General features: G+C 39.4%; 3 protein-coding genes across 5 annotated transcripts; 1 reads left to right on the top strand and 2 right to left on the bottom strand.

Moving 5' to 3' along the window:
- The first annotated feature begins 3,582 nt into the window (after positions 1–3,582).
- Positions 3,583–8,035, top strand: rchy1 (ring finger and CHY zinc finger domain containing 1). Its single transcript, XM_067602636.1, has 10 exons — positions 3,583–3,765; positions 4,939–5,058; positions 5,159–5,274; positions 5,894–5,972; positions 6,093–6,137; positions 6,263–6,321; positions 6,670–6,699; positions 6,878–6,998; positions 7,165–7,334; positions 7,620–8,035. Exons 1-10 carry the CDS (start codon positions 3,715–3,717, stop codon positions 7,678–7,680), a joined length of 852 nt encoding a protein of 283 aa, XP_067458737.1. The 5' UTR covers positions 3,583–3,714; the 3' UTR covers positions 7,681–8,035.
- Positions 8,036–9,516: 1,481 nt separating this feature from the next.
- On the bottom strand, positions 9,517–10,292 carry LOC137171471 (coagulation factor V-like). The gene is made up of 2 exons (XM_067575407.1): positions 10,216–10,292; positions 9,517–10,116 (listed from the first exon to the last, which is right to left on the bottom strand). Exons 1-2 carry the CDS (start codon positions 10,276–10,278, stop codon positions 9,517–9,519), a joined length of 663 nt encoding a protein of 220 aa, XP_067431508.1. The 5' UTR covers positions 10,279–10,292.
- Positions 10,293–12,524: 2,232 nt separating this feature from the next.
- lrp13 (low-density lipoprotein receptor related-protein 13) lies at positions 12,525–25,278 on the bottom strand. 3 transcript variants are annotated; one of them, XM_067602607.1, is made up of 21 exons: positions 25,173–25,278; positions 24,654–24,809; positions 22,621–22,867; positions 22,313–22,519; positions 21,582–21,797; positions 21,211–21,440; positions 20,584–20,713; positions 20,141–20,331; positions 19,620–19,806; positions 18,965–19,177; positions 18,559–18,742; positions 18,236–18,437; positions 17,674–17,838; positions 17,117–17,317; positions 15,723–16,272; positions 15,360–15,479; positions 14,986–15,093; positions 14,593–14,826; positions 14,095–14,473; positions 12,677–12,785; positions 12,525–12,592 (listed from the first exon to the last, which is right to left on the bottom strand). In XM_067602607.1, exons 2-21 carry the CDS (start codon positions 24,750–24,752, stop codon positions 12,569–12,571), a joined length of 3,996 nt encoding a protein of 1,331 aa, XP_067458708.1. In that variant the 5' UTR covers positions 24,753–24,809; positions 25,173–25,278; the 3' UTR covers positions 12,525–12,568. The 3 variants fall into 3 exon arrangements, with proteins under 3 accessions (XP_067458708.1, XP_067458703.1, XP_067458710.1); XM_067602602.1 differs by having other exon boundaries at positions 22,621–22,836; XM_067602609.1 differs by lacking the exon at positions 14,593–14,826 and having other exon boundaries at positions 22,621–22,836.
- Between the last annotated feature and the right edge of the window lie 97 nt (positions 25,279–25,375).

Raw genomic sequence — 25,375 nt, 5'->3', positions numbered from 1 at the left:
AAATGGCTCAGTACATCTTGGATGCCACGCTCAGAGATGATATCCTCATAGGACCTGAACCACTGCCCCATAACAGTTGGATTGAAGAAGCAGCCCAGGATGTGGAGAGGGCTTCTGGCTTCCTCATGTCGAGACTGGGGTGTCTCTGCATGAATCCCTGCTAGTCCCTTGCTCCCAGAGAAGCATTTCAGGCCATTGACTTTTGCTAATTGAAATGCTAGCTTCTGAACTTCCATCTTCCTCATCAGAAATCTTCACTTTGCTAGACTTGCAATGAACTCAGCCAGGTTGGCCTCATCCTGTGCTGAGATGATGGTCTTCCTTCCTGCCACATGTTTGTGTCCCTGTATGAGACTTTTCACTCATCTTTGGAGGGTGGACTTGGGAATACTCCATGACCTGGCCAGAAAATGTAGGGGTCTGCTACCTGCCTTCGCCATTTGTCTATATTCATCAATAGCTCCCTTCATTTTGTCCTCATTCCACTTGTTGTACCTCTTCTTCTCTACAATTTCTCCATGTTTTTACACTCCCCCTTGCACTCTCACCCTTGATCTGGCTGCCTGTTTCCTGGCTGCCGTTCTATTCTGCAATAGGCCTTAAATTCATCATGGATAGGGGTTAAACCATGGATTGAACAAAGTGATCAATAGTTCTGTAGGCTACACCTGCATCAGCAGGCACAAACATTGCTGCTTGATATGACTAAATTCCTTGTAACGCCACTACTTGCACACTAAACATATGAAACAACATTTGGATTTTGTTCATATTCTTTACACCTTTATATTAAAATCAAGCTGAAACACATGTCATTTCTCATACCTCTTGTGTTTCGGGGTCAACTTGACTGGTCATGTGCTTCTACAGCAAGGTCTCAGCACCAATTGCTTTGACTTACACTTTTCAGGGCAGAAGTACAATGCTGTTTTCTTACAGTGTCCCAATTTACCTGTAGTTCCACTATACCTGAATTCACCCAAGGTGATATCATATGACACACGTGAAAATCAGGAGGAATGAAGTATGGTGGTTTTTAAATTGAGTGGGTAGGACTTTGGGACTATGGGACAGCGGGCAGTTGAATCTTCTTCTTTCTTCTTCTTCTTTAATGTGATTCAGGAAGGGATTCTATGTTTTATAAAATGTCTTTAAAGAGCTTCTCAAGGAATACTTTATTTTATCTAATTTCAAAACATGAAACATTTGTATTTAAAATTACTGTTGCAGACAGAGAAAGAGGAATGGATTTGTGCCACTGTTGTATCTGATATTCTGTCATATTATCCTGCTTGTCATAGCCAGTTTATTTTTATTTTAATATATAATGATATATATATAATGAAAGTAAGATTTTTTGCAAATGCTTTTAGCAAATGTTGAAGGAGGTACGAGAAGCTATATTGAACCAATTCAATTAAAAAGGGATTTTATTAGCATGGGAAACAGATGTTTACACTGCCAGAGCAAGTGTGAAATAAAAACATGAAAAAATGTACATAAACAGAAGAACTGTGATTTTGCTGTTAGAAATTTATATATACAGATAAGTAAAGATAACTTAAATAGAAAAATACAGATACGCATAAGTGTGAACTATATAAACACTGCAACAATTTTTTATTTTTTATTTTTAATGGATGTATTTAAAGATATTTGGTCTGTATGTATGTACAGTAAGTACAGAGATCTATGTACAGAGATCAACACAGTGCAAATGGTCAGTGCAGGAATACACAGCTGATTGACAGTCTTCATGGTAGTTTTATTCCATTTGATGCCCTTTTCTGGTCACAACAGCTCACAAATCTTGCTTCTATTTGCACATTGCTGTATTTCGCCCACAGATATGGAAACTTTTTTTAGCTATGTTTTCAAAGTCTTTTTGGGTGGTTGTAATCTGTCTGTAGTTTATGTCTCTAATGTCTTGGTACAGTTGGCAGGCAGGTGGCTAAAAAGTGCAGTTGAGTTTCCACCTCCTGCTGTGTGCAGTGGGTGCACAGTCTGTCTGCTCTGGGGAGCCATGTCTGCCTGTGGCGGCCTCTTTCCATGGCGAGGATATGCTCACTGAGACTGTCTGGGTTCCCACGGGTCCTTGAAATTCTTGAAAGTAGACATAAATAGACATGGGTCACTGAAAGTACTTGAATTTATATATTTTGTGCAAGAATAGAAAAATGTTTTGCTGTGTTCTCATTGGAGTTCTCATAAAAAATTCTGTGTTGTAACAGTAATAAACCTTGATCTGTGTCTCAAACTATGCCATGTTGGGTCCTTGAATTTGAGGGAATAGGGCCTGGAAAGTCTTTGAAAAGTCCTTGAATTGGATGTTTAAGAAGATATTGGAACCCTGTCTGTACATGGTCAAGAATTTCCTTAGTTTAGTAGGATCAGTCACAGTGATCAGGTAATCTGCCACTGACTATTCTCTGTTTAGGGCCAAATAGCATTCCAGCTTGCTTTGGTTTTTGGTTGATTATTTCCAATGTGTCAAATATTTTTCTTTTTGTTTTCTTATAATTTGATTTACTTTAATGGGGTTTTTGTTTGGGGGCTCTGCTTATGTTATGAACAGAGTCCCAGAACCAGCTGACTGAGGGGGCTTCTCTCAAGGGTCTCTCTGTAGGTGAGGGCTTTGTTATGGAGTGTGTCAGGGTCACTTTCTTTCAGGCCATTATAAAATTGAAATGCTCTCTTTTGAATTTTAATAATTAGTGGGTATCATCCTAATTTTGCTCTGCATGTATTGTTTGGAGTTTTCCATTGGACGCAATTATTTATATCCCCAAAATGAGAAGCACAGCAATAAGCCTCAACTCTGACAGAACAACAAGACAAGAAGATGTACACGATTGAGTTGTATGCCACTTGGATGACTTTAGAGTGGGTTGAACAAGCCAAACCCAACAGAGCTCTGATCTGTAGTGACTCAGCATCTTCTGAACAGCCTAAAGCTCGATACATCCAGTAATCGCCAAGACCTACAGTTTGAAATAATGGAAATACACTCATGAGTAATTAAACAAGGCGCTGTGGTTCAGTTGGGTTCCTGTGCACATGGGCATTATGGGTAATAACAGAGTGGACAAACTAGCCAAACAAGCTGTAAAAAAAAAAAAAAAGAAAGCATAGACACCCCAATTAAACTGTCAAAATCAGAGGGAAAGGTTATTGCATGGAAGAAAGAAAAACAAAGAGTGGCAACAGCATAAGAGGAAGAGAACTACATGCAATACAAAACAGAGTGGGTATTGAGAGAAATAAGGGAGGAGAGTAACGCAACACCAAGGATGCAGGCTGCCGTTAAAACCCAAAGAAGAAGAAGACGACTAGAAGTAGACAGGAAGGAAGGCTGAACACGTATTAATGCACTGTGTCAAATATAATGAAGAGTTATGTTAGAACAAAGGGTGAGAGAGGCTTAACAAGGATGGGATTTGGAGGGGATACTAGGAACAAGTGGTGATAAGGTGAGGGAAGTTCAGAGAGGAGCAGTTAAACTCTTAGTAATTGGATTGCTTAACAGAATATAGTTTTGTTTCTTTTTGTTGTTGTTGTTTTGAGTAGGCTATTGTAAACTGGATCCCGTTCTACATACGCCGGTACAGTCGGTGGCGGTATGCACCTATAAATTGGTATTGCAATCCGCCAATAAACGCAAGGAAGAAGAAGACGAAGACGACGAAGAAGAAGAAGAAAGGGAGGAAGGAAAAAATGGCTTCACCTGCTGGTTGTGAACACTACACGCGCAGCTGCTTATTGAAAGTGAGTTAACTTTGTAAACGTAATTTTTATTTGCCTTACTAATACACGGAGGTATGTAAGTACTGAATATGTCGCACTTTAAGTAGCTATAACGCTATAATACAGCTATGAGAACGTCTCACAGCTAACGTTACTTAACCCAGCTAACGCTAGTAAGTATCTGCAGCAATACTGTTATACACAGTCAGTTTCATATATGTCGTATATATAAGGTGCTATATAAATAAATTTGCCATGCCTTGTCTATGTATCTTACGTGATAACGTAGCGGCGTGACGAGCTCATGGTATATCATATGAGCTCATCTTTCTGTTGATTGAGGTTCATCATCGATGTGTCAGTCATACATGCCGGATCTGTGTTAATGCTGCATTAGTGGACTGAAACGTTCATTTTACTGTTCTGTAAACCTCGACGTTTGCTAAAGCAAGGAATTTGCAACTTAGTAACGAAGCTCCCTTAAATGACAGGTTCACAGTTTTTCAAGTCTGTCTTAAAACAACAGTCAGGATGCCAAATGAACATTGAAACAGGTTTTTCTTGATGTAATCATTCTTCCTGTTCATACTGGTTATTAGATCCCTTCATAATGCACTTACAATGTAAGTTATGGGGGACAAAATCCACAGTCCTCCTCCTGTGCAGTAATGTATTTAAAACTTTATCTGAAGCTAATATGAAGCTTAATTTATTCAAATGAGTCAAATCAAGTAGATATCTTTCAACATTGTAGTCTTTTTAGTGCCAAAGTCCTTCTTTTTGTTACTATACTTCCACCACAGCTAAACAGGGAAACACTGTCCGAGGAAACACAAAGAGAGAATTTGATGCTAAAAAGACTGTAAATGTGGCAGATATTCACTTGATATGACTAACTCAGACTGCTGAAGCCTCATATAAGCTTCAAATCACCTTTTAAATGCATTTTTGCACAAAATGACTGTGTGGACACACTGTGGATTTTTGCCCCCATCACTTACATTGAAAACACATTTGAAGGGGATTTTTAATAGTCAGTATGAACAGGAGGAATGATTACAGTAAGGAAAACCTCTCTTACTGTTCGTATGGACACCTGACTGTTGTTTTAAGATTCTTACCATAACCTGTGATGTAAGTTTAACCACCCACCTCCAAGTGTCCTGTGTAATCACATGTTTCTGTGTGCTGCAGGCACCTTGTTGTGGTAAACTGTATGTGTGTCGGCTGTGCCATGATGCAGAGGAGAACCATCAGATGGATCGATTCAAAGTCAGAGAGGTGCAGTGCTCTTCGTGTGAGACAGTACAACAGGTAACTCTAGAGGAGACACTGTGCATTGTTTTTGTGCGTGTCTTGTTAACCGATAATGAGGAAAAAGAAACTGTTCTAATGTTGGTTCTCACTCTTCTAGGCACAGCAGACTTGCCAAGAGTGCCACATGCAGTTTGGGGAGTATTACTGTGATATTTGCCACTTGTTTGACAAGGATAAGAAACAGTATCACTGTCAACCCTGTGGAATATGCAGGTGAGTAAGAACAACGTTTACATATTTTAGATACCTCTTAAATAAACAAACGTCTGTTTAATTACTATATGACCTTAGTACATAAGATATTAACAATGATAAAGATATTTTAAATTTACTTTAAAAATGTCATTTACTTGCAACAGTGAGCAAAATTTAAGTATCAAAGACTAAAGTAGATGAATGTGTTGTTTTTAAGGTCTCAATATTATTTTTGAGCATTTTTATACTACATGTATGTTTATACGTCAGTGCCAGTGCCAATGCAAAAAAACTGGGGAACAATTTTACAATGTACTGTATCTGTGATATTCCACCGATGACTTTTTATTTTAATTTTGTAATAGTGAAATGGTATCAAAAGTCCCTTTTGATGTCTTCACAATTGTCATATTCCTCCTCATTTCTCTTTTATCATTTAAATACTTAGATACGCAAAAAAAAAATGATGTTGATGAGTGTTTTTTTTTTTGTTTTTTGTTTTTTTTGCTTCAGTGCATCAAACTCACTCACACGAGTATTGGTGTGTTGTCCTCCTAACATACTGTAATTTTATATTTTAATCATGCATGAGTTGTTTGTCATCTGTATCTGTAACCCTCCATCCTGACCCTTACAGGATTGGGCCCAGGGAGAAGTATTTCCACTGTGAGAAGTGCAATCTGTGTTTAGCGCAGGATCTGCGGGGAAACCACAAGGTGATCATTAACTCATAGCTGTTTCTCACTCACCCAAATCATATGTATCATTTTATGATGAGCGAATATCATTATCATCACTGCTTCTGTTTAACTTTTTTTTTTTTTTCTATCTTTCAGTGTGTTGAAAATGTTTCAAGGCAGAACTGCCCAGTGTGTATGGAGGTAATGAAAGATATAAAATGTATGGCATATGGATATAAAAAAGGCATGGGATGGAGGGGGATGTTGGACTTTAAAGTTATTATTTACTGTCTTTCAAATTTGATATGATTTTTTTGTAATTACAGGACATTCACACTTCTAGAATTGGAGCACATGTTCTTCCATGCGGCCATCTTCTACATAAGTATGACTCATTATTGTCTACACACCATCAATGTGTGGTTGGGGAATTTAATTGGGCTTATTTTGCTACTGTGCAAGATTTGTATCTATCCCAACTTTAATTATACTTATTGTAATTATACTAAAAACAGATTGATTACTCGGTATCCTGTGTAAAATTGGTTATTAGAACCATGAAGAGAGGACAGTTGAAAAGATTCTTGATAGAGGCAAATACATCAACGTGATGTTTTTAAGCCCTACATGATTGTTATATATTTTACTAGTTTACCTTTTGTTAGTTATCATTGTTCAAGCACTGTTACGGCATAAAGGTACCAATGATTCTGTTTGTTCACATTTTCTGCAGGACCTGCTTTGATGACATGATCAGAACTGGGTATGTCCAATGAGTTTTTTTTGCTTGGTAATTGTTTAGTCGAGTAAAAGAAAGTCTTGTTCTAGGACAATGTTTTTGATTTTTGTTTGACATAAAGATTTCATTGTTGAAACAATTCAGTCCTGCATAGATGAGTCCCTCCACTGAATGTACTGTACTGTCTCCTTATTTGTTGTAGTGCGTATCGCTGCCCTCTTTGTATGCATTCTGCCTGGCAGATGGAGGACCACTGGGATGAGATAGACAAAGAGATCGCCCAGTCACCGATGCCCACTGAATACCAGGGTGCTACTGTCAAAGTAAGACCTCAGTAATGCAACAAAATTCACAAGTAATTAAGAATAATTTAAAAAGTAAGGTTTAACCAGTGATCGAGTAGTACAGTTAATTAAAAATTGTTATGAGTAATTGTCCCATTAGTTGTCTTTATTTGTAATCCATTACTTTTGTTTTGCCTGGTTATAGATTATATGTAATGACTGCCAAGCTCACTGCACAGTGCCTTTCCATGTCCTGGGGATGAAGTGCAGTGGCTGCGGCTCCTACAACACAGCACAGGATGGAGGACTCATCCAACCGCCTCCACAACAGCAGACAGAGCTGGACAATGAGAATGAGGCAGAAACAGACACAGAGTCAGAGCAGCAAGATCAACCTGCCACATAATAATAAATAATACATTTAATTTGTACCACACTTTTCATTCATAGTGAAACTCAAAGTGCTACAGTATTAATAACATAGAACACACAACATACAACATTACCAGTACATGACGTTGACATCTATTATTTTAGATATTTGGCTGGTGCACTTAGTTGTAGTAAGGTACACTGACTGTAACAGTATGAGCCAGTATTCCTAGATTGTACACCTTACAAAAAATCAATCTATTTTCTGTACCTGCTTGTACTCTACAGGGCTGGAGGGGGCTGGAGCCTCTCGCAGCATCCACTGGGCGAGATGCAGAGTACATCATAGACATGTTGTCACTCTATCACAGGACTTAACACTCATACACCTACAGGCAATTTAGAGTCATGTCTATCTGACATGCATGTCTTGGGGTTGTGGGAAGACCCCCTGCAGATGCTGGGAGAACTTGCAGACTCCACACTTTATGCCCCGGCCAAGTGTCTGATTCAAACCCAGGACAGTTTTTCTGAGGAGTGACAGTCTAACCACTGAGCTTCCTCGTGCCACCATGATGAAGAAATGAGCAGGGTAACTACTTCAGCTGCTGGTGTTTTGAGGCTGTGACTACTTTCTGTTGAGTTCAGGGGGTTGTGCCATATGTCCTACTTAAAAGTTCTCAATAAAAGATTGTGTGAATAAAGGTGTCTACTTATACTTTATCTACCTTTGACACAGCATCAGTTTTGAAAAAATGTGTAGGACACAAATGAAAATTAAGACCTCAGCCAGAAGAGAAGACCATGTTAACAATTCAGAAAGTCTGTACATGAACTGTAAATGACATCCTAGAGGCACAAGGCAGCGTTTTGGTGATAACTGCAGAAACAGAACTGTACATTGAAATAAATACAGTAATAAGTAAATAATACAGAAAATTTTCTTAAAGACCAAGTGAACAGGTCAGTAGGAAATGTAGGATAAGTAAAAGTGGGAGGCACACATGGAGTAATTGAAAGAAAACAACAACAAAAATTCACATGGCATTTGTGTAAAAACAAACTGCAAAAGGTGCAGATGTCCTCAGTACATTTACACCACTAGCACCATTGTTTCAAAAAATTAAACAGCATTTTTCTCAATTTGATTTCTCATATTTTAAGTTGATAATCTTTGATCAGAAATGTATGCTATAAGTGATGACATTTGTAAAATTTCTGTCTCATTTTATGTCAAATTTGTGTCTAAAGGCACAAGTAATTATCTAAATGGAAACAAAAGGGCCCCTCCCTCAAAATTCAAAGCACAAGATCAGACCTTGCAGGTCTTTAAATTTTTGTCTTTTAAACCTGTCACATTATGACAAGCTGAGAAATATTCAAAATAATTATTTTTCACTGAGAAGTCAAATAATCCTGTTATGTACAGTATATGAATGCACCTGTAATTTGTATGGTGGAAAAGCTGCTGACTGGGCCGTTGACCAGCTTATCTTCTAAAGCCAGTTAAGGAGATGACAGTTTGGTCTAACATTTTGCAATGGGAATGTGTTCTTAGCCTATTTTAACAAACTGATTTAACATTATAACATTAACTATAACTGCTACACAAGAACCACATTGAGTATTACCTCCTCATTTAGTCCTAAAATTATACAGTTACAACATGCTGTACCTACCGTAGTTTCTGTTGAGCTGCTGTAACAAATGCTTAAATAGCTCCAGAATCGTGTTTTTTTTACATCTTTGTTACCGTACTCGCAGGTGTAATGTTTGGCTACTTTTACAATGGTGGCAATAAAAAACATAATTTTACTAAACAATTTTGTATTATCTTGTCTTGTGAACTATTGAGTTCATTCAATCCTCATTCATGATTTGAAGATATGAATGTTTAATCACATTTTCATTTTCAACTGCTAATATGAATACATTTGAAGTGTTAGTTAAGGTGTCAATTCATTTGATACATTAGTGCAAAATCAAACTAATAAGCACCTTAAGAGGACTAAGTATTCCAACATTAGACCAAAATTGAAATGATTCCCAACCACTAAGAATGTGTGAAAACAAAAGAATAAAACACTGAAATTGTGTAAAAGATATTAGTGGATAACATTTGTTTAATTTCTGTTCAGTTTTTTGCTATTAGGGTCAAATGCTATCTCCTCTAGGTGGATCTAACTCAGGGGTCAGGAACACTGGTCAAGTCTTGGGTGGTTCCGATGGGGATTGGCATGGGAGGGGCTGGAGAGGATGGTGGACGTGTTGGTTTGATGTGTGGAGGAAAGGGTGGAGTGGCTCCCTGGGGGATTCTTTGGTATGTGGTGGAGGTGACTTGTGGTTGATTTGTGCCACCAATATCTATAACAGTGTCAGTTTCTGCAAGGCCTGGGTGTAGTGAGCCCTCAGTGTCTTCAACACATACAGTGTCAGCGTTAACTGCAGGCATATCCTGAGCAATGTCTACACACAGGGCGGTGTGTGAAGGGTCATCTGGCATGAGCTGTAAAGCGTCAATGTCAGTGGAGGTTTGTGGGTCTTCAGGGTCTGGCAGGGCTGAAGTATCGAGCATGGTTGGAGAAGGTTCTGAGTCTGCAGAGGGGAGTAGAGCAGGGGTATCCGTTGGGTCGGTCTCCTCCATAGAATTAGACATATCTGTCTCTTTCAATGCTGGCTGCAGGGGTTCCTGTGAAGGTTTAGCATGAGTCACAGTCTCCTCTGATGAACTGGACTCACTGGACTCTGATAGCATGGATGAATCCTCACTCTCATTTAGACAGACCTAGTGTTGTAACAGGGAATGTTATAAGCATTGAAACAAGTCCTCTTAGTCTGCTTTACAATTGGAATAAGTTAGTTGCAGAACAGTAGAGCTACTTACTGGTTTAGACATTGCTACAGTCACCATGAGGACAGCACAAAGTGTAGCCCTTAGAATAGCCATTGCTGTCTTTCCTGTATTTGCTGAAACAAATAAATTATAAACACCATATTGGTTAATTGAAATTGTTTTTTATACTAGAATGAAGCATCAGTTCATTAAACATATGTACATCTTACATTATAAGTTTGTCATGAAAACTAAATACACTGTTAAGCACTACTGAAGATAGTAGAATATTCAAGCTATATTATTTTTAAATGATACAGTATTCCAGCTTTAAAACTTACTGTAATAGTTTGAGTATCCACTTCTTCCTCCACACCATAGAGATCTGCCAGACTAATTCTGAAACGTCTTAACTCCGACAAAAGCTGCAGAGAAGCCGAGTTAGACATCTTCTTATATGGCTTTTGATCTGTGTGGGTAGAATATGGCAGTAATTCATCATCCGGTTTATGTTCATAGCAATACAATATAAAATAGACACTCAAACTGTGAATCACTAACAATTAAAACTTAACCCCAGACACAGTAAAATTAGAGAGTGCTAAAACAATAAAACAATAAGAGAATAAGCAAACCAGAAGTTCCTATTCATAAACAACATAAACATGTTTTTTGTGGTTTTGATGTAAACAATAGGAAGAATGTGGTTGAGACACTAAATCACAACTCCTTGGTCATGTCTTAGCATGCATCACTGCACTGGCAACAAAGAGAGCTGCCCTACAGGGAAAAAAACAATTTAGATTTTTCTTCAATATATTTAAATCTGCCACAGTATCCACTAATGCCATTGTTTCATTTCCAGCAGTTAAATATGACATATGTGCTGAGTTCATACATTTTGTACTTAAAAATGTAATGATTTGCTTCCACTAAAACATACTGTCCTGAATACACACCAGTTACATGTCCCATATCCACATTTACTCTCATAGTTTACAATGACAGCAACAGTCAATTCACCAACTTTACTGTACAAATCAAAAATGTGAGAACCAAAGCAGCGGTGGAATAAATACTCAGATTTTCTGTTTAATATTTAACTTATTATTCAAGTAAAAGTACTAATTCTGTTAGTCCTGCATTAAAACTTTTACTTAAGTAAAAGCACAGTATAACCAGCAAAATGTGCTTAAACAAGAACAAAAGTACTCATTATGTAGAATGGTCCCTTTCACCTTTATTCATGACTGGATTATTGATGCGTTAACATGTAAGCAACTTTTAATACTGTGGCTGGTTGAGGTGGAGTTAATTTTTCCAACATATATTCTGTTGGCATATTATCTATAGCAATGCATTAAATAAGGATATTACATGTTTTTATGTTCATTTGCAAAGTAGCTAGCTGTTAACTATAGTGAAAATAAATGTATAATATATCCTCCAGAAATGTTGAGTACAAATATGTAGTACAGTAACTATAGTACTTAAGTATAATTTTGTATGTATATTCCACCACTCCACCAAGGCCACAGCACATCAGATACAGTAACAGTAAGACAAGACTAGTCTACTGCCATGCTAGTGGCTCTATGAGGATACTTGGGCACAGTGGTACTTTGAGCTAAATGTTAGAATAGCAGCGCTCACATGCTGATTTTTACTTTGTTCACCATTTTAATTCAGCTTGTTAGCTTGCCAACATTTGCTAGTTAGCACTAAACTCAAAGTACAGCTGGATGATAGGAATGTCATCATTTTTAAGGGTATTTGGTCATAAACCAAAATATTAAATAAATTTAAATTTTGGCTTGATTGAGCATAATGACAAGTCAGTTCATCTGAGGGGACCATGAATGTTTGTACAGAGTTTTGTGAAAATTCATCCAATAATTGAGATGTTTCAGTATGGACCAAAGTGGTGGACAGAGACATAGCCTTTGCCAAAGCCATGCTGCTAATAAGGCCTGTGTGTCTTATTAGCAGCATGGCTTTGGCAAAAGCTATGTGTAAGAAGGAACTGATATTTGGTCCTTTGTGACACTTAACATGTAAGTTGTGGGGGACATGTGGTTGCATAAGGAACAGTGTTTTGTATGAAGAATCTTTGAACACCAAGGTTAGAGAGACGTTTGTTTGTTTGCCTCCAATGCTAGATCCATGTCCTTTGTCATTATCCAAACAAATGAGGGTCTACCTGGTGGTCACCAGCCTCTCTGATGTTACCCATTGACCTCATGGCACTGCCCCCACCATTGTGTGAAATTCTTTTTTGATCAGTGAATAATGTTCAAGCCAGTGGCATAACCATCTGGTGTGACAGTAAACAAATGCTAAAATAACTTCACAGGAAAAAGTAGAAAATGCAGACCATTTATTTAAAATATTGCATGCCCATAAATCAGTCCACAGAAGATACCGCTTCCTGCAAAGAAAAAAAAGAGTCAGACTTGTCATCCCACAAGCACAATTAGACAACTGCTAGTTTAGAGTTTTCAGGGAGGTCCACCTCTGGCTTGTCTGTGTCTGCTGGGGAAGTCTGCGTACTGGGGGCGGTCTCAGCTTTGTTTTCCAGGTCAGTCATACTCGTTTCCTTCACTGCTGCTGGGCTAGTTCTCCTGCAGGAAGGAAATACAGAAATGTCATCCTGTGCCAACACAGTCAGATATTGCTACTTGTGGCAAACACTTAACATTCTTCCCACAAAACATCAAATTTAGATATGCACAATGTTTACATCAGTCTTCCTAAGATTGGTTGGTCTATCTTGACACTGTAGCTAATGGACATTTAATGATGTCTGTGCATCTTTGATATTTTAGCCATGCTAGTGGCAAAGCTCTAGGGATGGCAATGACCAAATCTCTCAACTATTGGATGGATGCCATTAAATTTTGTACAGACATTCATGTCCCCAGAGCGTGAAGCCTACAGACTTTGGTGATCCTTTACCTTTAATCTTATTTTCCCTGTCAGGATCAATTGTAATAACTTTGGTAATTGCTTAATTTTTCCTCTAAGTCCATCAGGCCAGGATTTTAATTTGTCAGATATTTGGGTTTATGACAAAATACCTTCAAAACTATGTGCCAATTAGCCAGTCATTATGTAGAATGGTCCCTTTCACCTTTATTTATGACTGGATTATTGATGCGTTAACATGTAAGCAACTTTTAATACTGTGGCTGGTTGAGGTGGAGTTAATTTTTCCAACATATATTCTGTTGGCGTATTATCTATAGCAATGCATTATATAAGGATATTACATGTTTTTATGTTCATTTGCAAAGTGGCTAACTGTTAAGTACGGTGAAAATAAATGTATAATATATCCTCCAGAAATGTTGAGTACAAATATGTAGTACAGTAACTATAGTACTTGAGTAAGTGTAATTTTGTATGTATATTCCACCACTGCACCAAGGCCACAGCACATGAGATACAGTAACAGTAGGACAAGACTAGTCTACTGTCATGCTAGTGGCTCTATGAGGATACTTGGGCACAGTGGTACTTTGAGCTAAATGTTATCAGAAGAATGGCAGCGCTCACATGCTGATTTTTACTTTGTTCACCATTTTAATTCAGCTTGTTAGCTTGCCAACATTTGCTAGTTAGCACTAAACACAAAGTACAGCTGGATGATGGTTTTTGTTTATGACGAAATACCTGCAAAACTATGTGGCAATTAGCCAGTGTTAGAATGCTAAGAGGGTGAACATGGTAAACATACCTCTAAACGTCAGCATGTTAGCATTTAGCTCACAGCACCACTGTGGCCCAGTCAGGCCAAGTACAGCCTCAGAGCTGCTAGCATGGCTGCAGATGCAGTCTTGTTTTAAAAAAAGTTTTTATGTCTTGTAAGGAAATGTAAAATGTTCATGTTTGTGTCAGGTGGGTTTGTCATGAATCAGTAATCAGAAAGACCTTGTGTTGGCATTCTTCTTCCTCTTAACCACCACTGCTATCACAGCAATGACCACCACTCCTGCACAGAGGCCAGCAGCGCCATAGACAATGGGACCCTGCATGGTCTTGAGGAGATGGTCCTGACAGGAATCACCGCTGTGGCCCAGTGAACACACGCACGCCGTGTTCCCATTGATCTCCACACAGCGCCCATTGCCACTGCAGCGTCTCTGGCTGCACTTCTGGGTGTCCAGGTTCAAGAGCTGACTGCTGGTGTTCAGGGAGATTTTGAGGTCAGTGCCTTCTGACAAAGGAGGGGGAGAGGGAGGAGAAGAGGAGCTGTGGGACTGGGTGGGAGCAGGGACCTTGACTCCTGACCACAGCTTCAGATTAATACCTGTGAAGGAGACACTCGAGAGTTTCAGACAAACCGGAAATGATTTTCCATTTCTAATCAAATGAATTGTACTTTTTTTTTTTTTTTTTTTTTTTAAAAATGGAGGTACAATGACTCACAGTTCTCGTCTGAGTGGTCAGAACAGTCTACATGCCCGTTACAGAATTTCTCAACGGGCTGGCATGAGAGGTGATCCAGACACAGCCTGCTACCAGCTGGGCAGCTCTGCTCTGGACCACAGTGGGTGCCGTTCACAAGGATGTTGTCATGGGCACACTTGCATGTCCGGCCTGCTGGTGTGGCAAGGCAAAAGTGCTGGCAGTTGCCATTGTTTTCTGTACACTGGTTAGAACCTGCCAAAATAAGGGGATTGTTTGTGGCACTATATGACATTAACACCATCTAAAACTGTTGTCAATAGGTAAACTCTAAAGAGGCTATAATGACACCCAAAAAACAAACAAACAAACAAAAAAAAAAAACAGGTGTCCTTGTGTGGTTTTCTTGCATACCGGTCTGGCTAGGCTTGCTGACTGCCTTCAAGCCGACCACTTCTGTGCCAACCTCATACCACAACCTGTTCTGCTGCTGCTCATCTCTGTACCACAGCCTAGTCTTATCTGAAAGAAAAAAAACAAAACAGAAAAAAAAGAAATCTACAGAAAACATTCAGATGTTTGCAAGTGGCAATTCATAGCTTGTCCTTTTAGAGACAATACTCTATCACACAGGATGATTGCATGTCAGGCTCAAATATTAAACAGTTTCTTATTCGGGCATTCAGAGTGAGACTGAATGTTGTCTACCAAGTACCTCTCTAGGTAGTTGGTACACATAACATGCCATTGGGTGTTTACGTACAGTACACAACTATATAAGGCATTACCACTGACGGTCATCCAGAGCAGCATGTCATCACTCAGAGCCAAAGCAGCCAGGCCATCGCCAACCTTCAACTCTTTGTATCCAGATCCATCAAGCTGTACGGAACCAATGACATCTAAACCTGGGAAAGAATCCATTCAATGTCACTGCTTATTTCAACAAATTACAACTTCATTTCACATCTGAAGTACTTTTTGACCAACTCACTAATGGTGAACTCACTAAAGGGAATTTTTTTACAGACTGAATCCTCAAAATAATGATAGTCTTGTAAGAAAATGTGTGAACAGCATTTGACTTGAACATGAAAACACTTGTGACAAGAATTTCCCACAACTACAAACAAAAATTTAAAAATTCTTACTAGTGTCAGCCCAGTAGATAGTAGCCCCGTTACTGGAGAAAACTAGAGATATGGGCTGGACAGCATCCTTCCACACCACATGGCGCTCAGCACCATCCATGTTGGCACACTCTACAGTAGCCACGGTACCTGTACCCTGCAGACCCAGGTTGGTAAAACACACTCTCCCACTGGGAGGGTGGAGGGCGATGGACTCCACTCTACCGATACCTTCCTTTAGTAGGACAGCGGTATGTGCTCTTGTGATGGAGGTGACCTGCAGGCGGGGCTGTTTGGTGCTGCTCCAGTAGATATTGAGCGTTACCCAGTCCAGGGCCATGGCAGTGATGGTGTCGCCCAGGAGTTTGAAAAGCTGGCCCTGAGAGGCCAAGACTGAGTCCTTCAGTTTGAAGGAGCGGAGTGAAGTTGAGCCATCATCTGTCAAGAACAGGGTGTGGTCACGTAGGCTGTAGTCCATGATGGCTGCCTTATTGACAATGGGCACCTGCAGGGCCAGGTGTTCAGGCCAGACCTTCAGCCCAGCTGCTGTGTGTCTGGACTGCAGGTAGATCTGCAGAGATAATTGGAGATTAAATATAAAATTATCTGATAAATAAATCCGAACATTGTCATACTCTGATAAAAATGAAAGTCATGTTAGCAGAAGTACAATATTGTTGTGTTATTTTATGATCATGTTACGCAGCAGATATTAGAACAGTTACAGCAGGAATTTAGAGTAATTTGATACTTTCACTTTCATGTAACTGCATATTAGTTCAACATTTTGGGAAATATGATTATTCACTTTCTTGCAGGAAGTTGGATTAGAGTGTTGGATACCAGTACAGTAAATGACACAAGAGCCAGCAGATGGTTAGCTTAGCATAATGATTGGAAACTGGAGAAAACAGCTAGCCTGGCTCTATCTAAAAGGTGCAAAAAAGAAAAAAAAAATCGTTTAGCACCTCAAAAGCTCACCAGTTAACATTAAATCTTGTTAAATCTTCAATACAAAAGCTGAAGTGTAAAAAGGTAACAGTACCAGTGTGTTGGCCTGGAAATAGTCAAATTGTTGTTTTTACACTAAGTTTTTGTATGAATTAAAAACAAACAAACATGAAACATGTTAATCAGTGAGCTTTAGAGGTGGTTGTCAGTGGATCGTTTCCTTTGGTCAGAGCAAGCTAGCCATTTTCCCCCTGTTTCCAGTCTGTATGCTAAGCTGAGCTAACTGGCTGCAGCTTCATATTTACCATACAAACATGTGATACTAATCTTCTCACCCAAATCTCAGCAGAAATAAAAAAAAAAATAATAATAATCACATTCCCCACAATGTTGAACTATTATTTTAAAAGTATATCCTATTAAAGCACATTAGACTGAGTGAAACTATGCATTATAAACAAAACCTGGGTGACAGTGGAGGGAGACAGCATCAGCAGGAATGCCGAATTGACCAAGCTGGAACAGGTCAGGCCATCCTCAGCCAGTAAAAGACCAGAGGGACATTTGCACACAGCCCTGGGTCCCGGGGCCAACACACACATGTGGGAACAGTTGATCTTCTTGCAGGGACTCTCAGTGCCCATCTGGAGCATTGGGTGGATGATCTGTAGGGAATAAGAAAGTTATGAATTTTTAAAAATTAATGCAGATAAAATCCTATTGACCTGAAAGAAATGATACATGTACAAAGTGCTATATTTATATTTATTACACCAATACTGCAGTTTTAGTTGACCTACAACACTGGAATTTGATAATAACCCAAAAATTGTAAATACAGCAACCTTGTACATTTCAAATGTACAAGGTTATAGCTGTATTTAGGCTCTTCAGCAAGCTACTTTGCATACTTCACACACACAGTGCTCCAAATTTAGTTTCAGTATCTCATTGATTATACAATAATCAGCCCCATTTCCAACTGTGTCTAAACATCCTTAATTATGAATATTTTACTTGCCTTTATGGCAAAAGGTTGTCTCAGCCTCTTCAGGAGAACTTGGTGGTTTTTGCCAGTGATTTTATGGGCAACCTGCACCACTCGGTTCTTGGTATCGGACCAGTAGAGCATGTCATTGAACACTGCCAGGGAGAAAGGGTTGGTGGTCTCTTTCATCTGTAGGATCTTAAATATAACAGAACAGAAGCAGTTTACTTGTACATTTTTACAATTTGTGCATCTGACTTCATTAACTTGACTTAGTTTGTTAGATTTCAGTGTCTTGCTGTTTTTACACAAACATGACATCATCTGACTATACTGCAGCCATTTTGGGGGGAAAAAAAAACAAAAAAAACAAACAAAAAAAAAAAACCTCCCATGAAGTGCCACTTTTGGGGTACCTCTAGTTGTAAAGAGAACAAGACAACCTTTTTCTGAACAAATGTAGTGCGTGTTGTAGTGTTTAAAATTTGAAGTTCCAAAATGTTCTGTAACAAGCTTTGCAATGGGTGCATATTAAGCAAAAAAAAAAAAAAAAAAAAAAAAAAAAAAATGATGTTCTCCTTCTGAAATGTTTAACCTGAATGTCATCTCCATCGAGCGTTGCAGATCCTATTGATCTCAGCATTTCATCTGTCCAGTAGACCCTGTCAGAGATGGTGTCCACAGCCACACCACCTGGCCAGCCCAAACTTGAGTACACCACTGCCCTCCTCTCTGACCCGTCCATCCCAGCCCGCTCAATCTTCACTACATTACCAATTTCAGTCCAGAACATTAGCCTGGTAGAGGAAAAAAAAAAAAAAAAAAAAAAGTTAATACTGGTCTTAAGGTTTTTATAAATATTGTGGAATGTTTTTTTTTTTGTTTTTTTTTTTTAAGAGCAAATAAGTTCATATTGACCCCTTTTGTGGTATCAGTGCCAGGGAGCGGGGCTGATCCAGGTCTTCATCCAGGATGACACTGTGGTCCAGTAACTTCTTAATGGCTGTGGCCAGTCGGACGGCAACTATCTGACTGTTCACTCCATCGATCCAGTACAGATTCCTCCCAAGCCAGTCCACCGCAACAGAATCAGCCCGGACACCTGTGGAAACAGAGGGTGGCAGGGTTGACTAGTGGTTACAGACTTTACCTCAGCTGCAGGTCACAGGTTTGATCCTTGCAACAGCCATCATCATGTCAGTTAATAGCAACGTGTTATGAAGAGCTATCCTCATGCAAGACCGCGAATACCTACATTTCACTAACATCTACATTAATTAATATTAAACCAATGACTCCAATATGCCAGTCATGTTGCACCAACCTCTAATCAGAATTTCTGTGGTCTTCTGGTCCAGCGAGGACCACCTGATGCTCTCAGTGTCCAGACAGACCCAGAAGACTCTCTGATCCCTCCAGTCATAGTCCAGAGAGAGGACTGCCTTCTTGGCAGAAGAGGACAACACATCCAGGCTGCCGCTGCGCAGGCCAAACAGAAAGAGGTCTGTTTGCACTGACGACAACAGGAAGGGTTCACCTATGGTATGATGAAAGGAGAATCATCATAATTGTGATACTTCACTAATCCCATTCAGTGTGCATTCTTAAATCATGAAAAGTTTGTTAAAGTGGTTCAAATAAGGATCATCTCACTGACAGGAGAAGTCACATCTTATTGAACCATGGAGCCAAATTGTTATAAATCATATGACATTGTGACAAAAATCTGTTCCCTGTCTTTATGCTAAGCTAACCTACTGCTGGTTGTAGCTTCTTATTTACCATAGACATAAATGAGAAGACTGATACCACTTAACTGTAGACAAGACAGCAAATAAGCCCATTTCAAAAAATGCTTGAAATATTCCCTTGAGTTGCAATATTTGCATATATGTATACATGTATAGTCATACTCGTTTCTACAAATGCTTCCCCTCCAAAACACAAACTATAAGATATTCTCTGCTAAAGGACTTTACCAGTGATCTTGCAGTGGTGTCCTCCTGCCTCCTTTATGTACCCTGGGTGGCAGTCACACTGGTAGGAGCCAGGAGTGTTAATGCACAGCTGACTGCACACACTTGAGCTCTGGCCTTCACACTCATCGATATCGGCACAGGTCAGCTCGTCTTCCATGAGCCTGAACCCCCCTGCACAGTGACAACGCTACACAACAAGCAACAAATACAAGTCCGGAGCTGCAACATCTTCATTACGTACTGATCAGAAGGTCAGATATTATGATATTATATAAAAACCACATGATACTCAATGTACAGACTTAGTTTTTGAAAGAGGGTTTGTTTATTCAGAAGGGTCCCTCGGGAGCTGTTTAATTTGCATTTTTTACCTTCCCATTTAAAAAAAAAAAAAAAAAAAAAACTGACCTGCAGGACAGTCATGGTCTAAAATCAGATTTTCCAAACTTTCAACATAAGCCTGCTGCCACCCACCAAATTAATCTCTACCACACAAACTTGTGGAGATGCAGGATCCTCACCGTTCCCTGTGGCGTGCTGTGGCAGCTCTGGGAGCAGCGTCTGTTATCTGCTTCTGAGCAGTTTATCTGGCAGCTCCCTCCCTCATCTGAGCCATCAGCGCAGTTGGTAATGCCGTTGCACAACAGGACTGGATCCAGGCACTCCTGACTGCCACACTGGAACTGGTGAGGGAGGCATTTCACCACCCCACCTGGTATGCAGACACACACACCATTTACATGTTTAATACAAATTTAGCAAGTATTCAGCTACAGTTTTACAAAAAGGAAAACCCTTCAGTGTAAATGCTTTCAGGGTGAAACCAAGAGCAATGAGGGGTAAAACATCACTGCATTTTGAAGTTCAGAATGGATCCGGTATTCCGCATTAAAAAATGCCTTTCCCTTATTTTTGCCAATGTCCATTTTGAGTTTTGTTTAATTTCTTTCACCAAACTACTCACATTCAGTCTCGTCACTGCCATCCTCACAGTCCTTCATGCCATCACACCTCCAGGCTGTGGGAATACACTCGGTCTTGGATTTACATGACCACTGGAATATGCCACAGTTCAGAGGAGCCACAGGACAGTCCTGCACAAAGAACCAATGGATTATTCATCCATCATCCAAAGTTGCATTTCACAATTTATAACTTTTCATGAACATTTTTAAAAATTGATGAGGCAATTGGATGTTGAATGTGTAGTCCATTGGAGGACCTGGCTATGGCATCAAGTACCATTAAGCTAAAGCTACATGCAGAAAACCCAGCTGCTCCATCAGTACTGCTCTGTACTGACTGACCTTTGACCTTCATGTAGCAAAGAATAATGAGAAAAATTCAAGATGTACCACTGCATAAACATTCCTCTTTTTTTATCTCAAAGATCATCATGTACTTTAAATTGTTCCCACCCAAAACACATTAGTTAAAATAAGTAAACAAGATGCTACATCCAACCCAGAAAACTTGACTTTTTTGGGTTGCATTTTTACTTCTATAAGCTTAGTACTCAAAACTTCAACTTTTTAAAAAAAAAAAAAAAAAAAAAAGTCTTCTCTTGTGTGGTATTGCCTCAGACACCCACCTTCTCATCTGTGCCATCTTTGCAGTCCTCGTCTCCATCACAGATCCACTCCTGCACCAGGCACTCCTTGCTATGGGGACAGCGGTGCTTGGTGGTGCACACTGGTGCTTTGGTGCAGCTCTCCTCATCTGAGCGATCCTGGCAGTCCGGGTGGCCATCACAGCGCATTGTAGTGGACACACACTGGCCACTGGTGCACTTAAACTCATTGTCACTGCAGTCCTCTTCAGCTAAAGAGGTTGGTGGGGGGCACACATATCATACAAGTCTCCTATATAAAATTAAAAAAAAAAAAAAAAAAAAAAAAAAAAACAGGCCAAATAATCCAAGTAGCATGATTCCCATTTTCTAGTACAGGTATGACAACATACCACAGTTTGCTTCGTCACTGCCGTCCAAACAGTCCCTCTCCCCGTCACAAAGGAAGCTGTTAGGAATGCAGCGGGTCTTGTCATCACATTGGTGAGCACAGCCCTCCATGTGCTTAGCACATCCCATTTCATCCGAGCGGTCCTGACACTGAGGCACGCCATCACACACCTGGCTCTGCTCTATACACTTCTTTCCATGAGCACACTGGAACTGGTCTGCAGAGGACATGACATCATCAGGAAGCTGACAAGACTGAGGTTATGATTGGACTTCAAATTGTGTAGAGTTTACCCAGTTTTAGTGGATCCAACAGTTCTCCATAAATAAATAAGTTTTGACACAGTATTAAACACTTGGATATATGGTTGATTTTTGTTTTGATGGCAAAAAACCAAACCTTTCTTACGCAAGCAAAAATATTCCTCATTTGCATCCAGTAAGATCCATAAAACTGCTGGACTCAGAGCTTCAAAACATGCATTATGCTTTGTTTGATTTCCCCCCCCCCCCCCTTCCCTTCATATGTGCTCTTGTTACCTGTATGTTTGTACACATGTTCTGTTTCTACTTTGCCAAAGATAAAAAAAAAGAATCTGGTCAGCAGAGTTACTTTTACTTGAAGCAAATTCCTTTTCATACACTTGGATTATTGTGCTCACTAGAGGGCAGTAAAGACATTTTAACCCATACACAGCAGATAAGCACACAAAAACAAAACACACCAGATTACCTGGTTCACAAACTGATAAGCATTCCTCTTCATCTGAGCCATCTCTGCAGTCTGCCTCTCCATCACAGACATGGTTGTAGAGGACACACTCTGCTTCGTCTTTGCAGGGTTTGGAGCCCAAAGGACACTTGATGGGTGTAGGTACAGGAGGCTTAGAGGTTGCACTGGTCCCTTCTTCCTTTTCATATTTGTCTTCCTCTTGGTCCTCTGATTCAGATGGGTAAACATTACAATTCATGGCTGTAGTCCTCAAAACAGATGATTATTTCTTGTAAAAAGATCAATGCTCTTCAGTCATTATTACCTACCACAGTTTGCCTCATCTGTGCCGTCTAAACAATCCCTCTCTCCATCACAGAGGAAGTTTGCAGGCAAGCAGCGACTCTTGTTGTCACAGTGGTGAACACAGCCCTCAGTTTGCTTCATGCACTGCAGTTCATCAGAACGGTCCTGACACTGAGGCACACCATCACACACCTGGTCCGTGTCTATACACTTCTTCCCATGGGCACACTGGAACTGGTCTATTTGAATGCAGGCAAGTTTTTGACCCAACTATTTATTACAAGCCCTGTGTTAGTTTAGATGCCAAAGAGAACACTGAAACATGCAGTGACTTAATGAGGTAATGTGATATTTTGCTCAATTTAATATGACAGGATTTTTTTGCAGGACAGGGAACTTAACATTTTTTTTTGGGGGGGGGGGGTTCTTAAACAGTATATGTGGTAAACAGTATATCAGACAGAGTAGGTCAAAACAACCATAGAAAGCAATGGCAATTAAAGCGTTGGGCCCCGGCACAATTGAAGGGCTTCTGTGATGGGCATGTAGAGGTCTTCAGACCCGGGCTGTTTTCAGATAGTACAAGAAGGAGATAAACATCACTTCCTTTGTCCACTATTTTGCCCGCTGTTGGGGCTGCTTTACTGAAATTTCATAGGGGGTGCTATTCAGCCAGTTTGCATCACTGATGGAATATTGTCATGTACACATGTTCAGGCTGGGAGTCTTATCAAACATGTTAAGTTTGGTGCAGACTGGAGCATTTACAAAAAAGTTATAGCAACTTCCTCTGTCATGGCGAAACATCAAATCTCAGTGTGAGGATGAGAATTTTCTGCAGGGTGAGACATGGCTGCCTTGCTCACACCTGTGTCATAAAAATCATGCAAGTTTTGTGCCCATTCACTTGAATTTCAATTAGTAAATTGAAAACCCTTGATGAGTTTGTGTGTAAAATAAATTAATTTCCTAATTTTCATCAAGTCTATTTTTAGGAATGTAAAGACTTAACTAGGGATGCACGACATTGGATTTTTGCCGATATCCGATATGCTGATATTTCCAACTCATTGTGGCCGATTGCCGATATATGCACATATTTTTAACCAGCTGGCTGAGGAGGCTATTATGCATGCAAGCATAGATTACACTATGATCAAGAAAGACAATATATGAAGGAAGAACTTAGGAAGACTGGAGTTCAGTAGCTCAGCATTAAAGTTCTTCCCTCATATAGGCTATAGTCTCTTTTGATCATTAGTACAATATATGACTGCATGTGTAACAGTCTCCTAAGCCAAGTGGAAAAAATATGTGCATATATCAACATCGGCAATTGGCAAAAATGACAGTCAAAAAGTGATGTGTTAAATAATTGTGATCCAATTTTCATTTAGGAGCACATGTACTCCTTGAAAAAAAGTAAGGATTGAACACTGCTGTCAGATGTGTAGAAACACTAAGTAACTGGAGTGTGGCGCAGTCCAAGGGCTTCTGTCACAGGCATGTAGATGTTTTCAGACCTGGGCTGACAGGTCTGTTTGCCTCCCCATTGGTTTACATTGTACATTACATTAACGCCCTAGGAGGAGATGGCGTTTACTCAAGGTCCAAAATTGGCACAAAGTCATACTTTCATGGGTGAACTGCGGACTTCCCGTTGGATTTAGGTCAGGGGTGTCAGCGTATGATTTGTAGGTCTTGATGAGACGAATAATTGAGTTTTGGTTCGATCTCTCTACGACATTCCTACGGGCCGTAGCGGCCATTTTAGATATATAGGTGGCGCTCTCGAGCACATTTTGGCACTTTGGGGGTTAATTTTTACATTTTATCAAATTTTTCACCAGACCTGAGGTGCGTGCCAAATTTGGTGAGTTTTTGAGCATGTTTTGGGGGTCAAATTTAGAGTTGAAGTGGCGGATTAATAAAGAATGAATAAGAAGAAGAAGAAAGAAACAAACATACGAAATACAATAGGGTCTTCGCCCTTTGGGCTCAGGCCCTAAATAGTATTTGACTTTACAATGTATTATCAGTGGAGTCAGTCCAGTACCTTCATTGCATTCTGTTGCACAGTCCTCTTCATCTGATCCGTCCCTGCAGTCACGCTCCCCGTCACACACATGGCTGTAAAGAACACACTCTGAGCCATCCTTGCACTGTTTAGAGCCCAGGCCGCACTTTAAAGGACTGCTTCCAGCTGAAACATCTGTTTGTATCAAGTTACAAGAATGGGACAAAATTCACTCGCTGTTACTGTAATATATATATATATATATATATATATATATATATATATATATATATATATATATATATATATATATATATATATATATATATATATATATATATATATATATATATATATATATATATATATATATATATATATATATATATATATATATATATATATATATATATATATATATATATATATATATATATATATATATATATATATATTCGTTATATATATTCTTTACTAGGAAAACATCAACGATATAAAAAGTCTAATAATTATATTTTTGTAGAAGGGGTAAAAATAGTTTTGGTAAACCTGTCTCACCTCGAAAGGACCCTGACAACTGCAATAACGCTGCACAAAGAAAAAAACATACCATGGCTACAGATAAAATAAAACGGACCAAATGCTGCCAATTGCACTAATGTTGCGTTTTATAATGGCACCAGGTGAGCTCAATACAACCTAATTGGAACACCTGAGTGAGGGGAGGAGCTATGTCCTCTTGGCATATATTATTATGTGAC

Source organism: Thunnus thynnus, chromosome 2 (assembly GCF_963924715.1).
Source record: "Thunnus thynnus chromosome 2, fThuThy2.1, whole genome shotgun sequence".
NCBI lineage: Eukaryota > Metazoa > Chordata > Actinopteri > Scombriformes > Scombridae > Thunnus > Thunnus thynnus.
The sequence above is the reverse complement of the archived record's forward strand: the minus strand, read 5'-3'. Positions and strand labels throughout refer to the sequence as shown.

Excerpts from the sequence above, each read along its gene's own strand:
- lrp13 (XM_067602602.1), bottom strand. The coding sequence starts at position 25,227 with ATGGTATGTTTTTTTCTTTGTGCAGCGTTATTGCAGTTGTCAGGGTCC. Across the intron at positions 19,807-20,140 it reads ACAGCACGCCACAGGGAACG|CGTTGTCACTGTGCAGGGGG; the intron begins GTGAGGATCCTG and ends CTTGTTGTGTAG. Across the intron at positions 19,178-19,619 it reads ACACCACTGCAAGATCACTG|GTGAACCCTTCCTGTTGTCG; the intron begins GTAAAGTCCTTT and ends ATCATACCATAG.
- rchy1 (XM_067602636.1), top strand. The coding sequence starts at position 3,715 with ATGGCTTCACCTGCTGGTTGTGAACACTACACGCGCAGCTGCTTATTG. Across the intron at positions 5,059-5,158 it reads CGTGTGAGACAGTACAACAG|GCACAGCAGACTTGCCAAGA; the intron begins GTAACTCTAGAG and ends TCACTCTTCTAG. Across the intron at positions 6,999-7,164 it reads ACCAGGGTGCTACTGTCAAA|ATTATATGTAATGACTGCCA; the intron begins GTAAGACCTCAG and ends GCCTGGTTATAG.
- LOC137171471 (XM_067575407.1), bottom strand. The coding sequence starts at position 10,278 with ATGGCTATTCTAAGGGCTACACTTTGTGCTGTCCTCATGGTGACTGTA. Across the intron at positions 10,117-10,215 it reads CTGTAGCAATGTCTAAACCA|GTCTGTCTAAATGAGAGTGA; the intron begins GTAAGTAGCTCT and ends TTACAACACTAG.